We start from the raw sequence: 15277 nt of genomic DNA on the forward strand, positions 1-15277 counted from the left end.
GGATTGTGAAATAGTGGTCATTAGGTCTGACATACTGGCCGTAAATATTAAATGGCTTTTGTACTCACTAGGAAAACATTATGGTGTTTAATTGGTGGACTCTTTCTTTCAGAAAAAGCTGCTCATTTGCAAGAGGAGCTCATAGCTATTAATTCAAAAAAGGAGGAACTCAGTCAGTCTGTAAATCGTATGAAAGAACTTGAGGTAATTATTAAGCATATTGTTTTTTGAAATAGATTTTAACCAATATATGAAATTTTAGTCATATATTGGTTAAATATATAGTCAATATATATGAAATATGTAAAATATGTAATTTATCCTAAGTCTTCCCCTTGAGATGTTTGGACTGCCATTTATATGGCTAAGAAGGTAATAACTGAAGTTAATTTGATAGTTCTTAATTTCAATCTATGTTACATAGGAAAGTGTAGATAGAGCTTTGGGTCCTAGAGTCCTGGTCAAATCCTATCTGTCTCTAACTGCTTGTGTGTCACTGGGGAAGTTCTGTGACCACAGGTTCCTGAGCTGTAAACTAGGATGTTTTCTGCATTATAAGGTTGTTGAGGGAATTCAGTGAGCTAACTTTGTGCCTAGTTCACAGCAGGTGGCCATTACTATTAGTTTCTACCTCAGACTGTTCTCTCCTTCCATCGGCAGCAGGTAAAAATTCTTGTCATTACATCGTTATCTTACAGATGCAAACAAAATGAGGTGCATTTTTTACATGCAAGTGCTGCTTTACTTTTCTGTCTATTCATGTGCTTGCTGTCTGAAGGGTGAAGCTGGAGCTTTAGGTACTTACAACATATTTTGTATATACAACTTGTTTTTGTAACTTTGACTTATGTGAGAACTTTGTAGGCTCTCATACTCAGATATGAGATATATTCTACTAAGAAAAGGGAAGCACTTCACAACATGTCACAGAATCTTTTTTTCTTTTCTTTTTTGAGACAGAGTCTTGTTCTTTCACCCAGGCTGGAGTGCAGTGGTGTGATCTCGGCTCACTGCAACCAACCTTCACCTCCCAGGTTCAAGTGATTCTCGTGTCTCAGCCTCCCAAGTAGCAGGGATTACAGCCATGTGTCACCGCACCCGGAAAATTTTTGTATTTTTAGTAGAGATGGGGTTTCACCATGTTGTCCAGGCTGGTCTCGAACTCCTGAGCTCAAGCTCTTGTCTCAGCCTCCCAGAGTGCTGGGATTACAGGCATGAGCCACCATGCCCAGCCATTTTTATCTTACCTTTTCATATTTTAAAAATATATATTGCTATGATTTGTGATAGTTGTTGGGTTATTGGTTGCCTCTGGAAAATGGGATAATAATCTTAGAAGGACTTGCTTTATGGGATGGGGCCTATAAAACTTCTGCCCCAACTCTAGGACACAAGATGATTTTTATTATTAGAGTTAGAATCTTAATGCAGAGAATCAGACTTCTGTCCAGTGACCTTAATTAAATTGTGACACCATGCTTAAAGGAGCCTGGCCGTTTTACTTTTGCAGTACCGTAAAGTCATTATTGAAATGTTAATTGTCCTTTTTTAATTTTAGCTTGAGTTAGAGTCTGTCAAAGCCCAGTTTTTGGCAATAACAAAGCAAAACCATATGCTAAGTGAAAAGGTTAAAGAGATGAGTGATTATTCACTACTAAAAGAAGAGAAACTGGAGCTTCTGGCACAAAATAAATTGCTTAAACAACAACTGGAAGAGAGTAGAAATGAAAACTTGCGTCTCCTAAACCGTATGTTTTTTTCTGATTTCCATGTTCTAGTAATTAGTATTAGGTCAGTATTACAACACTGTGCTTTGTACTTGTATGAGCGGGGGGCTTAAAAATTTGGGAAGATTTATAATATTAAGATTCTTGGATTAAACTGCAAACTTGCCTCTAGGTGGTATCAGGGCTTACCTTGCCCTCTGACTGCTGATTGGGTTTGACCAGTGGGGACACCAGCCTCTCTACATACAGTGGCCCTAGGCTGGCCTCTGCACTTTACTGCCAAGTGAGGTTATAATGCCTGTGATGACCTCTTCTCAGTGCTCTGCACCACCTCCCTCTCTCCAGTGCTGAGAATTTCTCCCTCCCCTGATCCTCCAGGCCTAAACAGTGCTAACAGTGTGGCCCTGTACTAGCCCAGGGAACTCCACCATCCTTTGTGTATATCCGGAATAAGTCAACCATTATTAAAGGGTTCTTAGATGACCTTGATTGTGGGTGCCATCTGCTTTTTGCCTGGATCCCAACTGCTGCTTTCAGATGCCCAGATCCTATTGGATCCTGCTGTCATCAACAGGTAGACCAGATAGAGAGTTACTTCTATGCATGGTAGAGGAGAGAAACCGGCTTTCTGGTTAATTTGAGGATTTGAAAGAGTTCTTTTACTTGGAGTAGGACTCCAAGGGTAAAAAGTTTGCATTAACATGCACTAAATTCTTTTGTTGTGAAATTTGAGAGTCAGGATTGCTCTGAGCTCATTTAATAGAATTAATATCAAATTAATTGCGTGAGTACACAGCAAAGTAACACTTTAAAACCCCTTTCTTTAACTGTTTTTGTTAAGTGAAATAAGAAAACTAAGGGTTGATAATGATTAGGGTTTTTTTTTAACCTTCTTAGGCCTAGCTCAGCCAGCTCCTGAATTTGCAGTCTTTCAGAAAGAACTGTGGAAAGCAGAAAAGGCTATAGCAGTTGAGCATGAGGAGTTCGAAAGCCGTAGGCAAGCTCTGCACAAACAGCTGCAAGAGGAAGTGAGTATTGGTCTTCTTCAGTTCCCGTATGATACCAGTACACTTCAGAGGTATGTAAACTTGGCACAAGTCACACCAGTGGAAATCAGATTTACTGTTACATCAAACATTACTCCCCCAAATATATTAAAGGTATCCTTTCTCATCTGAGAAAATTCTGCAGTGATAATATGATTCGATATTTGTAATAGTAATAAAATGGAGAAAGCAAACTCACCTAAACATAACATTCTTTGAGTGCCTGAAGGTACCCATTGTTATCTCTAAATTCTCACCCTGGGAAGTATTACAAACATTCACTGTGTCTTCTGATTTTTGCCTGCATGCCCTAGAGTTCTTAGATATAACTGAAAAAGATGGTGAAAAACTTGCGTGTTGTGTGTGTGTGTGTGTGTGTGTGTGTGTGTGTGTGTGTGTTTTTAATAGGGACCCTGTTGTTTCCTGTCATAAAGCTTCTTGGAATTGGCAGAACAAAAAGAGGACAAGCATGTTAAGAGAACTTTTCCTTTTGAAGCAAACTGTGATTTGTTTTACAGATCTCTTTTCCTATTCTGAATCTTTTCAGATCAAGCATTCTACACAGCTGAGGACCCAGATACTAGGTTACAAAGTTTCCATAAAGAGGTTAACTACTCAGGTTGCTGATTTAAAATTGCAATTGAAGCAAACCCAGACAGGTTAGAGACATTTTAACCCATAAATGCTTTTGTGTGTATATAGCTTCTGATGTCTGTGAAAATGTAATGATCATAATTTATTGAATATTGAGTAATTAATGTGTTAGGGGAAAACCCATAGAAATATGTGTCATCTTAGAAGTAAAACTCCCTATCCATTTTGATAATACCATCTGGATCATCAGCAAAAGTGACTTGCTTCATCGTAGGTTTCTCATGACTTGGGAGAGCCTCATGCCCGAAATAGGAAAGGTATGGTGGTGACATAGAAGTCCCTACATTCATCCTAGGATTTCCTTTTTTATTTGTTACCACAATGTTACCACCAATTCAGTAGTTTTACAGATTCCTTGATAGATATATAAACATACAGGAGAAGCTGGGTGGTTTAGCAAAAAAACATTGCCCTCAGAATCAGAGAACTGCTCTTGTTTTAGATCCCAGTTTTGAAGTGTTGAAGTTGTTTGACCTTGGGTATGCTACTTTAACTTCCTTGGGCCTCAATCTCCTCATTTGTAATGGGGATAATAATACCTGCTGAGCCATGATGAAAGAGATGAAATGAGATGGGTTTCAATCGAGTGCCTAGGACATAAAAGACACTCAGGATGGTTATTGGTATCATTTTATTATTGTGTCTTCACTGTGGATGCATCTCTGCCCCTTCCTACTTTGTAAGAAAGATACTGAAGTTTAGATACTTTATTCTTCAGTTGCTTTCAAGCTCAGAGAAAGTGCATGTGTTAGCAGTTTGGCTCCGTCTGAGCCTTCCTCATTCCTTCCTGCACTCTTTCCTCATCAGCTCCTTGCTCTCTTCTACCAGCACTTGTTTTATTTTTATCTCTACTCATTTCTACTTTTTTCTGTTCCTCATTTTCTTTCAATTCTGTTTAGCAAAACTTCTTACAGCTGAAATCATAACAGTCTCCTATCAACAAAAAATAGTTGAATGAGGATAGAACCCTTTTGCATGCATGCATTGCTGAAGGCAAGCTTCTCTCTTGTAGCATCATAGAAATGCATTGCAGGAGAGTGGGGCACATGCACTGGTTTTGCATTAGGAAAGCCCAGTACCTCTTGGACCTGCTAGCCATGTAACCCAGCCTCAGTAAGCTTTAGTCCCCCATCTGGAAAATGGGAGCAGTGAGAGTTCCTTGACCACAGTGTTTTTGTGAATGCAGGTCTTCACTCCCTTATATGAAACTCGGTCCATGTGCTATGGATTTCACAATAGCCCTGGGAGTTCTGAACAGCATCCTGTAGTAAAACACGTTAATTCTTTTACAGTCATCTGTGTGAATATTCATCCTGGGATAAATAAAGAGTATAAATGGGTTTACATCAGTTCAGGTCAAACTTTTCAGCCAAATGAGTTCAAGTCTGGTTAGGCTTTGCCACCAAATTATGAATAAATTTTCAGTTCTCAGAGCCTGTGGATTTCAAAATTGTACATAATGGATTCTGAAATTATATCATGTTACAAAAGACATGAAGCTATAGCTGGTATAATAAGCTCTCAGTAAATGTTAGTGGTTATCATTACCATGGCTTCAGAAACCATTTAATGTGCAAGTTTGTCCTTATTGCTCTCTTCCATTTTTCAAAAAATAATACTCAAGTATATTAATTTTTTTCTCTGCCTTGTCTACTCACTTTTGAAATTGGCTTTTTGTACTCTGCAGCCCTAGAGAATGAAGTCTACTGCAATCCAAAGCAGTCTGTGATCGATCGTTCTGTCAGTGGATTAATAAATGGCAACATGGTGCCTTGCATTGGTGAACTAAGTGGGGATTTCTTGAACAATCCTTTTAAACAGGAAAACGTTCTAGCAGGTATGGTTGCATCAGGGATCACAAATTATCCAGATGCAGGGGTGGAGGGTAGTTCCCCAGATTCTGAGCTTGAGTTTGTAGCCAATGCTAAGGCAAGGGTCAAAGAGCTTCAACAAGAGGCCGAAGGCTTGGAAAAGGCTTTCAGAAGTTACCATCGGAGAGTCATTAAAAACTCGGCCAAAAGCCCACTACCAGCAAAGAGCCTACCATCTCTGCATTTGCTGGAACCCTTCAGAAATACTACTTTCAGTTCTGCGGAAAGACATATTTTTGCAGAGGACAGAGTTGTCTCTGAGCAGCCTCAAGTAGGCACATTTAAAGAAGAAAGGAATGACATCTTGGAAGCACTGACAGGCAGTGCAGCCTCGAGGCTATGCAGGGGCACTTCCTCCAGACGCCTCTCCTCCACACCTCTTCCAAGAGCAAAAAGAAGCCTTGAAAGTGAAATGTATCGGGAAGGTAAGCCACCCACACAAAGGGGTTGCAGGGTGCTCTGGAGTTGCGTAGCCACCCCGCCCATGACACAGGGTTGCTGTGAGGGTCAGCGGGACAGAGTGGCAAAGTCTAGTGTTTGCTTGGCACACAGAGCTGTTTAGGGAGTGATGGTTGCTTTTCCTTTGCTGCCGGTTGGTTTCATACATTTTATTATTGCCATTGCAATTTAATTTAGGTGCTTGAATCATTAGTTTTGTGGATCTTGTGCATCATGATTGGCTATTTGTGAGGATAACAATTTATTTTCACACTAATAGAGCTCTTTAGGAACCACATTAGTATCTTTTCCGTGCAGTTGGTAATGTTCTTGTCTTGGTTCTTTCTGCCCCTTAGGTCTGGGCAGATCACACGTTGCTTCCCCGAGTCCTTGTCCTGACAGAATGACCCTGCCATCACCCACTGAGTCTAGGCACAGCCTCTCCATCGCTCCCTTCAGCCCTCCAGAGCAGAAAGCAGGGTAAATACAACGTTCTGATTGATTAGCTTCAGCTGAATCATGTTACTTGCTCTGTCAGCCTTCACTTGTTTTACTGGGATTTTTTTTTTTTTAGATAATTGTTACAGATCATATGGCAGTATAGAATTTGCAATGAGATTGCAAAATGATGTGTCATCTTTGAGACTCATCTAAATTACCTGGAGGGAAAAGGATTGCTTTTAGTAAATAAGTAGATAATGCTTATTTGCTAAAGTTGATATAGAGACCATACAATCTGGTATTAATAAGCATCTTCCTAGTTCTGTGAATAGATTTGGTTTATTAAGATAAAAAAAATGTATAAAATCTGAGAGCAAACAAATGGAGGTTATTTCTAAAGTTGGAACAATTTTACACATCATTAAACAGTCATTTAAAAATATTTTGGCATTGAGGTATAAAAAGATAAGGTTCTGACTTGCATGTCATTGAAATAAATTCCAATAAGGTGGGGGGTCTGGAGTATGATTGTTGAAACAGGAAGGAGTGGATGTTTTTAGAAACTAGGCCACTGGGTCAGCAGGCTGTGATTTGAGTCATGAGCAGAGCAGACTCCTACCCATACCTGGGCCCCACAGCAGAGAGAACTGATTCCTTAGTTCTGGGCTCTGCATGTTAATGTAGTTCTCTGCTACATGTGCTTCTCTCATGGTCCTAAAGCTTTTTTTTTTTTTTTTTTCCTGGATAAGCCAAAAGGAAGAGTAAGACACACGCGTAGGCTGAGTTAGGGCACTTTGCTCACTCAAGATTGTGGTATTGCATCTTCAGCTGGTTCAGGCTGATAGTGTGCAGAATTTTTTTCAGAAATGTTTTATGGTTAGTAAAAAACTAAACTAGGAATAGCATTCAGAGTATAACATTTTTTGTTAACAACTGTAGTACCTACTTCACAGCATGAAATAGTTACAAGGAGTAACTGAGTAAACAGGTGTTAATTGCTGAGAACAATGCTTAGTGGTGGCGGTGAGGTGGAGCTATTCTTTACAACACAGAGAGGAAAGGAATTTTGTCGGGCATATTCTAGAGTCACAAAAGGCTTTTTGTCACCTTGTGCTCTTGGGTTTTCTGTTATTAAAACTGCACATTCACGAGTTTTATCCTTCCATTCTAGTCTTTATCAGAGACAAACTGAACTTCAAAACAAAAGCGAATTTTCAGATGTGGACAAGCTAGCTTTTAAAGATAATGAGGACTCTGAATCATCTTTTGAATGTAAGTTCAAAAATAAGTACCAGTTTATATAAGTTGAAAATCTAGAAAGCTTAGTTTTGGTGAAACCCTCCATTGGTTTAAAAAGAAAAGCATTTACAAATTGGGACATTTTTATTTTGTGATACAATCACAAGTACAGATGTATCACTTCATTTTTCTGTCATGAAGATTTGCATCGGCTTGTCTGCTTTTTTAACATTTCAGTATGACTAATAATTTCAGAGTTTGAGCTAAGCTTATAAATGAATTTTTAACTTGTCAGATTTTTTAAATTATCAGGTTTTAAATAAGTGATTTTTCTTTATTTTTTCCTTTTTATGTAATACAAGAATGGTTGTTTTTATTTTTTGAGATGGAGTCTTGCTCTGTTACCCAGGCTAGAGTACAGTGGCTCAGTCTCAGCTCATTGTAACCTCCCTCCACCTCCTGGGTCCAAGCGATTTTTCTGCCTCAGCCTCCCGAGTAGCTGGGACCACAGGCGCACGCCACCATATCTGGCTGGGTTTTAAAATTTTTTTTTTATTTTTAGTGGAGACGGAGTTTCACCATATTGGCCAGGCTGGTCTGGAGCTCTTGACCTCAAGTGATCCGCCTGCCTTGGCCTCCCAAAGAGCTGGAATTACAGGTATGAGCTACCGCACCCAGCTTAAGAATGTTATTTTTTAAATTTACTGATTCTGTTGATTGCCTAAGATATAGAAAACCTCATTTTTAGTGAAAGAATGGAGATAAAAGAATATTAAGAGTCCAGAAAGTGGTGTCCTGGCTATGGCCCTGCCTTAGACTCTCTTACTTTGTCGCCACTTTGTAAGTGTAAAATGAGCATGTAGAGCCTATCATCTCTAAGGTTCTTTCCAGCTTGAAAAATCTTTATGTTTGTATATAACCTATTGGTTAGCCTTGTAAACGTCATCTTCAAATCTGAAAATATCATATTTTGAACAGTTAAATTAGAGGGCTTAGTAAATTTTGTGAATATTTGTTAAAGTCTTTGTGTTAAATCATTGATATTTCAGTAGAATTCAAATGATTATCAGCAAGCCAATTGAATTCTTCACTGTCACTGGGTTAATTTTCCTGTTGGGTAACGAGTCCAATTTTGTCAACAAAGTTAATTCTTGCAAGTACAAGAACACTTACAAGCAAGTACTGTGGCAAGTAGTTATGTCGGGAATGTCATAGAATCCCGTTAGGAAAGGGCGCACACAGATACTTTGGCTGCAATTCCTGTGCTCCAGTCAGTTGCCCCACACTGCACTGCCCTCCTTTGTCTTGCTGTTATTATTAAGGACTCATGGGACAATTGTTTTTTCCTCATGAAGATGCAGGGGACGTGCCAAGGCAGTTTGAAATGGATGGGCTCTCTCCTGCGGGGGATATGCCTCCTGTGGGCACTGATGCAGCTGCTGAGCCCCTCTCATATCAGCACCCAAGTAAGTTCTTTTTTTAACTAACAGCAGGGTCGCATACTAAATACCAGTCCATGTGCTCTGTGAATTATTTCATGTATCACTGAGGTCTTCTTTTAGGTGTAAATTAGTGAAAATCTTGGGTTGGGGGTTATAGTGTTATTATATTGTTAATGACATTTCTGAATTCCCATGTGAACATGTAGAGACAGTGCTGAGGAAAGGACGCATTGCAAGGAAAGTCTTCTCATTTAGCCTCCCCAGGCCAGTTGCTTACAAAGTGTTTCCATTAATTCTTCAGTGTCTGGCATAGTAGTTGGACTTTTCCCCAAGACTCTTCTGCAAAAGCTATTCTGTGGGAGCCTTATCATCTTGGGAAATCACGGTGAAAAATTGAAATAAGAGTTAACTCCCATCATATATCTTTAATGTAATTGTAACATTTAGACATTATTTCTTTTTATCTACTTGTTTCCTTTGTGTCTTAAGAAATTAGGACAGAAAAACTTTGTATTTCAATCTTTGGAAAAGCTGTGATGCTGAGTTAGCTTAGCACTAGAGGAAAACTGGCCATCAGATTCCTCTTGTCTGGCTCACTTTCTCTCTCCTCTTTTCCTCCAGATTACCCTCTTCCCTCACTGAGGGTGGAGGGAGATGGGAAGAGAGATATCAGAGCTTTGTGATTTGTTCCAGGGCTCAGCCAACAGCCAGGTCCTTTTCTTCTTGGACCAGTGTTTAATCCTCAAATCTGAAAGGAATTTTCTCAAGTAAAGCCACCTCTTAGTCCCTCCCAAACACTGCAAAAATATCATACCCAAACATATCCAAAACCTCTTGGTTTTAGTCATGGTACTCAGGAATGTGTGGAATTACTGAAAGAGGCAAGAGATTTTGAGAGGGTTGATTTTGCTGATTTCATAGTAAATCTGCTTTAGAAAGCACTCAGTGAGACTTGATTTAGAGCCTTATCTCTGCTAGGCACTTTGCTCGGGGCTGAGCATATAGCCGAAGCCCTCGCCTTCCTGGATTTCTAGTGAGGGAGGCAGATGGTCAGCAGACCTTCACTCACGACTGCAGCAGGGAGGGGCTGCAGCAGCTGGGCAGGGGCCGCAGCCACGGGAGGGAATGTCTACAGGCAGCTGTTTGGCACAGACCTGAGTGAGGAAATACAAATAATGTGATAGGGTAAGGGAAATTAACTGAGTAACTAGGTGTTCTGCCTCTGAGATGGAATTTAGATTTTAATACTACTGCCTTTAAAAATTATTAAGCAGCATGGTGAGTGACATTTTGGTTATTGAGAAATCGTTATATTCATCATTTCACCTCTTCATCTGGGCATAAAAGGAATTCAGAAAGGCAGAAATTTGGTGTCTAGGAAGTGCCCATTGGACATGCTTCCTTTCTTTCCCTTTATGTCCAAAGAGGTTTCTGTATACCACCCTGCAGCTACAAAATATACACCAGAGCAGAGAAGCAGGTCACTCTTCCTCTTTATTTTTTAATTGGTGCTTAAGCAGCATTCCTATTTTGAGATTACTATTCCATATAAGAAAGCGATCTTTTTTAGGAGTAACCATTTTTTCTTCTAGGAAGGAGGAAGTTGCATTTATGCCTGTGGAAGTGATCAACTGTCTCCTCTGGTATTTTAATTTCATGAGAAGGATTCAGAAGAGATGGTGGGGGGCGGGGGGGAGAAAAAACTGTTGCTTCTCTCCTATTAGTAAAACTCAGTTCCTGCTGATGACTTTAGAACAAGACACAGCAAAAAGGTTCAGGTCCTCTGCTAAACCTATGAGTTTTTCTGCTTATTAGCATTGCTTGGGTTTCAAAAAAAATGTAAGTTATGGGTCAGAGCCAGAAGAGAAAGGTCAGCATAATTGTCTCTGGGATTGGGGTCTAATTAAACCTTTGAGATGTGGGGACCTGTGCCAAGATGCAGAGGGAACAGAGAAGTAATTAAAATAGGGGCCTTGCCTGGAAGGAATAGAAGTGAAAGAAACTAGTGCTTGTAGTTTTTGACAAAGCAGGTACAAAACATCATGCAAGTAAGATGTTGGAGTGGTTACTTGTCACTTCAGGAATAAGGAGGAGGTGGCATTTCAGTCGGGTCTTGAATAGCATTTTAGGCTTTGTGAGAGGAAGAGAGTGCTACAGGCTGAGGAGACAGTGAAGGCAAATGCCGAGCAAGGAAGATACAGCTATGGCCAGGCCCCAGTGAGTGGGTTGGTACAGATGAAATAGTTCTAGTACAAAGTTGATAGTGATGTAGGAAATCTATCTGGGAAGAAAAAGGCATATTGTCAGAGCCCAACTACCATGGCATTGGACTCTAGATCCACATCTTCCCCTGAGGAAATGCCTGGTGAAGACGGCCACAGGTTGTTGGAAGGCAGAGACTGGCTGCAGGGAGAGCCTTGACTGGGCTGTTTCAGTAGCCCAGGGAGATGGCGAGAAGGGCCCATTGCAGCCACAGAACAGGGTATGTGAACCTGCGAGTGCTGGTGGCTGAGTGGATGGAGGGTAGAAAGAGCATGATCAAAGGACTGGGATGATCATGCCTGGGAGGAAGCTAGTGCTGGGGTTTCCACATGCGGATGGCAGGGAACTATCCGAAATACGGAGAGAGGCTAGGGAGAGAGACCAGGAGTAGAGGAAAAGATATGGAAGGGATCCATATACAAGTGATCACTAAAACCCCAGGAAGCGCTGCCATCAGTTTGGAGGAAGTGGGGAATGAACAGTGAGATGGCTGGAATGGCCGGGGGAGGGCAGTGGGAAGATTTCTCTTCTGTTTTGTTGGGGTAGGACAGACGTGAGCAGCTCTATGGGAGTAAGAGTTCTAAAACTGTGTACAGAAACGGATTAATGGCTCAGTCAGGGTCCTAAAGATAGGGGAGGGATTATAATCAAAGGCAGAGGCAGAAATGCAGGGTTTGCCTTGGAAAGAAGGGAGGAGATCTGGAAGAGGATGAGAACATGTGACATGAAGGAAGGACAGTTGGAGTTGGTCATGGTGGGGGTGACTTGTATTCGCCTCAGTCAAGTGAAGTAGGGTGCACTTCAAGGAGTTGGGGGCTTGAAGTCAGTGAAAATGAAACAGTAACTTGAAGCAGGTCAAGGAGTCAACTAAAAGTCAAGCAGAGTCTCCGTGGGTCTTGGCAAGGACTCCTGCAGACTGGTCTTGCATTCATTTAAACAATCTGATACTGGAAGCTACTCTTTATTTTCTGTCCTATTAGGTATAGATCAAAAACAAATTGATGAAAAGGAAGAAGAGAAAATACGGGAACAGCAAGTGAAAGAACGAAGGCAGAGGGAAGAAAGAAGCCAGAGTAACCTACAAGAAATTTTAGAAAGGGAACGAAGAGAACTGGAAAAACTGGATCAGGAAAGGGTAATAAGTATGACTCGATTCTCTATACTGGTTGCTCCATTTTACACCTTTCTTAAGTACATTGAGCTCAGGGAGGGGAGTCAATTTGTGTCCAAAGTCAGAGGAGAGGTAGGTGCCTTAAAAGGTGCCCTCTCCTCTCCTTGTCTTACAAGCAGTGAGAAAGGCTGCATCCAACATGCAGCTTAGGAGTTTTGTAGTAAAGAATCGTTTTTGAAGGTAATTTTTATACATTCTCATCTGATCCTTAAAATAAGCCTGTAAAAAAGGTAGACTGTGGTTTGCTGCAGAACTTTGCTTTGAAAACAGGGTTTAAAGAGGCTGTCCATGTCAGCTAGCTGGGACTAGAAGAACCCAAGGGAAGAGGTGGCTGCCAGTCTACAGTTGCTTCCAGGGGCACACACTGCCTCCCTCCTTCCTTTAGATTTCTTCTTGCCTTCTGTGTCCCGATTCTGGTCCTAGCAGATGGATTACTCTGTCACTTAACACACTGCTAAGTCTTGCTTCAATTACTCTAACATAGGAATGGCCTTGGACTCCTGGTTAATTCAGATCTAACGCCTAGGACACTTGCAGATTAATCCATTCATTCAAATGACATATTTGTCTTCCTTTGATGATAGCAATTACCTAGTTCTCTGGCACACAGGCTGTACTGAGATCGGGATTATATTAGTGCATTTTTAAAACACTTAAAAGTTTTACAAATGTATCTATGTATTTTGTTTTGGTGCCCGTTTTATAGAGGATGCCTGACAAATCAGTGAAGATTGAAATGGAAAATGAATTAGAAATGAGTAATCAAGAAATGAAAGACAAATCTGCTCACAGTGAAAATCCTCTAGAGAAATACATGAAAATCATCCAACAGGAGAAAGACCAGGAGTTGGCAGATAAGGTGCCAATGCCATGGGCAGGGCAATCTGTGGGTAGGGGACACCCAGGCCTTCCATGATTTAACTTCTTGAGACAGGAATCTGTCTTCCCCGTTGAAGACAAAAATGTGAAAAGCATAGAAAATCCAAAGTTCAAATGTAACGAGTCTTTTAAATATATTACTCCTTTGATGAGAATTCATAGCTTTTTTGCTTAAGGTAAAAGATTTCAGAGATTTTCATTTGTAAAGGTTGGGGTGGCTCATTATTTTAAGAACAAGAAAGATCTATCATATAGCAGATGCATGAGTACTGACATTAATATTTTATATAAGTCTGAAGTACTATGGGTGTTAAATGCATACCCTATAGTTTATTTTGATGTGCTTGCTTAAATTTCATGTTTAAAAGTCACCTCTTTTTTAGACTTTTATATATTTCAAAAATGGTTCTTATAAGTATTTCATAAAATTAATGCATATCTAATTTCAAAATTCTTCCCCCTCCCACCCCCATGTAATCAGAGCTCACAAAAGATGGTCCAAGAAGGCTCCCCAGTGGACACGCTGCAATCTAGTGACAAAGTCGAAAGGTATCTGGTTTCCCCACACACTGTTTCATACACAAACTGTTAATTGCTCATTTTGTCAGCCAAGAGAAATGGTTAAATGTTTGAGACTGCCTGTAAAGAAGTTATTGAATCAGTCAAAATTAGTAACTATAAAAACAATTGCGTTTTTTAACTTGTGAAATTGATCCTGATATAAATTGTAAGCTAGGGCAGAAACCCCCCAGGGAAGGAAGTGAGAACATTATGAAGATACCAAATAAACTTGACACGAATTTTTTAAATTTTTATACTTAAATTTTTCTCTTTCCCTGATTTAGTTTAACAGGCTTTTCTCCTGAAGAACCAGATGACTCTTGGTAACTCTGTTTGCTGCCCAGCTTCTAACTTACATACCATGAGAAGTTACATAACATTTACTCCTTTGTAAATGTTTATCATCAGACAAAACTCGCAATAAAAATGTGTGTAATCCAGTGTGGGTTTTTTTTTTTTTTCCATAATTATATTTGATATTGGAGTATATGAACCAAGAATAGTCAAGTGAAACCCCTTCTCCAGTCATAGAATTTCTCATTCATTATACTAAAAGGAGCTGGAGTTTTTTTAACCTCCTTATTTTTGTCTTAAATTTTTAAATGGGTATTGGTCAATTCCAGGCTTACATTTTGGAAGTTTAAGCTGTGTTCTTTCCTATCCAAAGTTGGGCTGCCACCTGTAAAAAGGAGGTCGTTTTTCCCAGCCCACTCCTGTTTTCTCCCTGAACATAAAAACAGATTTTTCTCGGCATTAGAAATAGTAAGATATTGCCTCTGGTCTTTACTTTTGACATCTGTGGCTTGAATGTATGTGTCCCTCCAAAATTTATATGTTGGAATTTAGTTCTATCACACTGGAGGTGGGGGGAATTAAGAGGTGGGGCCTTTCACAGGTGACTAAGAGTGGCATTAGTGACCTTATAAAAGGGCTCAATGGAACTAGCTAGGTAGGCCCTTTTGCCCTTCCACCATTTGAAGACACTGCACTGGTCCCCTCTGGAGAACACAGCAACAAGGCATCATCTTGGAAGCAGAGACCAGGTCTTCACTAAACGTCCAACCTGCCAGTTCCTTGATCTTAGACTTCCCAGCCTTTAACTGTAAGTAATACATTTCGGATTTTTATAAGTTACCTAGTCTAAGAAATTTTGTTCTAGCAGCAGGAACAGACTGAGATAGCATCTTGATTGTGGAACAACCTTTGGTCCTCATACTTAATGAATGGGCTTCAAGTATTTCATTTGTTTTTAAATGATTGGGCTCCTTCCCTATAATTGACTTCATTTTTATCTCTTAAAAATCAAATTTTGCAAGGCAGAACTGGAAAATCTCTACTCAGCCCTCTAGAGGGCCCTAGGTTTTGTGGCAGGATCACTGTGGATAATTAAGAGGGTGCTTGTGATTTTAACCATTATTTACAGTTTCCTCTGGTGACTCATGTGACTTAATTGCACAAAATGCTACTTAAACAGAAGACACTAAGTAGTGTGACAAATAGCACACTAATTGAGCTCCTGATTGTTTTCCTGCCATGCGTGAAAGGG

The 15277-nt window shown here is 40.1% G+C and overlaps 1 protein-coding gene across 11 annotated transcripts in view; it reads left to right on the forward strand.

Annotated features, from left to right (window-relative positions):
* OFD1 (OFD1 centriole and centriolar satellite protein) overlaps positions 1-14171 on the forward strand; it is a 36669-nt gene extending 22498 nt beyond the window's left edge. For 4 of the 11 annotated variants that reach the window (XM_054250986.2, XM_054250988.2, XM_054250987.2 and 1 more), the window contains 13 exons: positions 113-204; positions 1559-1748; positions 2625-2755; positions 3321-3432; positions 5115-5723; positions 6093-6216; positions 7349-7449; positions 7979-8074; positions 8772-8882; positions 12101-12255; positions 12998-13150; positions 13652-13719; positions 14016-14171. In XM_054250986.2, the coding sequence (XP_054106961.2) occupies positions 113-204; positions 1559-1748; positions 2625-2755; positions 3321-3432; positions 5115-5723; positions 6093-6216; positions 7349-7449; positions 7979-8074; positions 8772-8882; positions 12101-12255; positions 12998-13150; positions 13652-13719; positions 14016-14058 (1985 nt within the window). In that variant the 3' untranslated portion in view covers positions 14059-14171. Of the gene's footprint in view, positions 1-112; positions 205-1558; positions 1749-2624; positions 2756-3320; positions 3433-5114; positions 5724-6092; positions 6217-7348; positions 7450-7978; positions 8075-8771; positions 8883-12100; positions 12263-12997; positions 13151-13651; positions 13720-14015 lie in introns of all 11 variants that reach the window. The other 7 variants (XM_035287866.3, XM_078364263.1, XM_078364261.1 and 4 more) reach the window with 3 other exon arrangements.
* The last annotated feature ends 1106 nt before the right edge of the window (positions 14172-15277 follow it).

Source organism: Callithrix jacchus, chromosome X (assembly GCF_049354715.1).
Source record: "Callithrix jacchus isolate 240 chromosome X, calJac240_pri, whole genome shotgun sequence".
NCBI classification, from domain to species: Eukaryota; Metazoa; Chordata; class Mammalia; order Primates; family Cebidae; genus Callithrix; species Callithrix jacchus.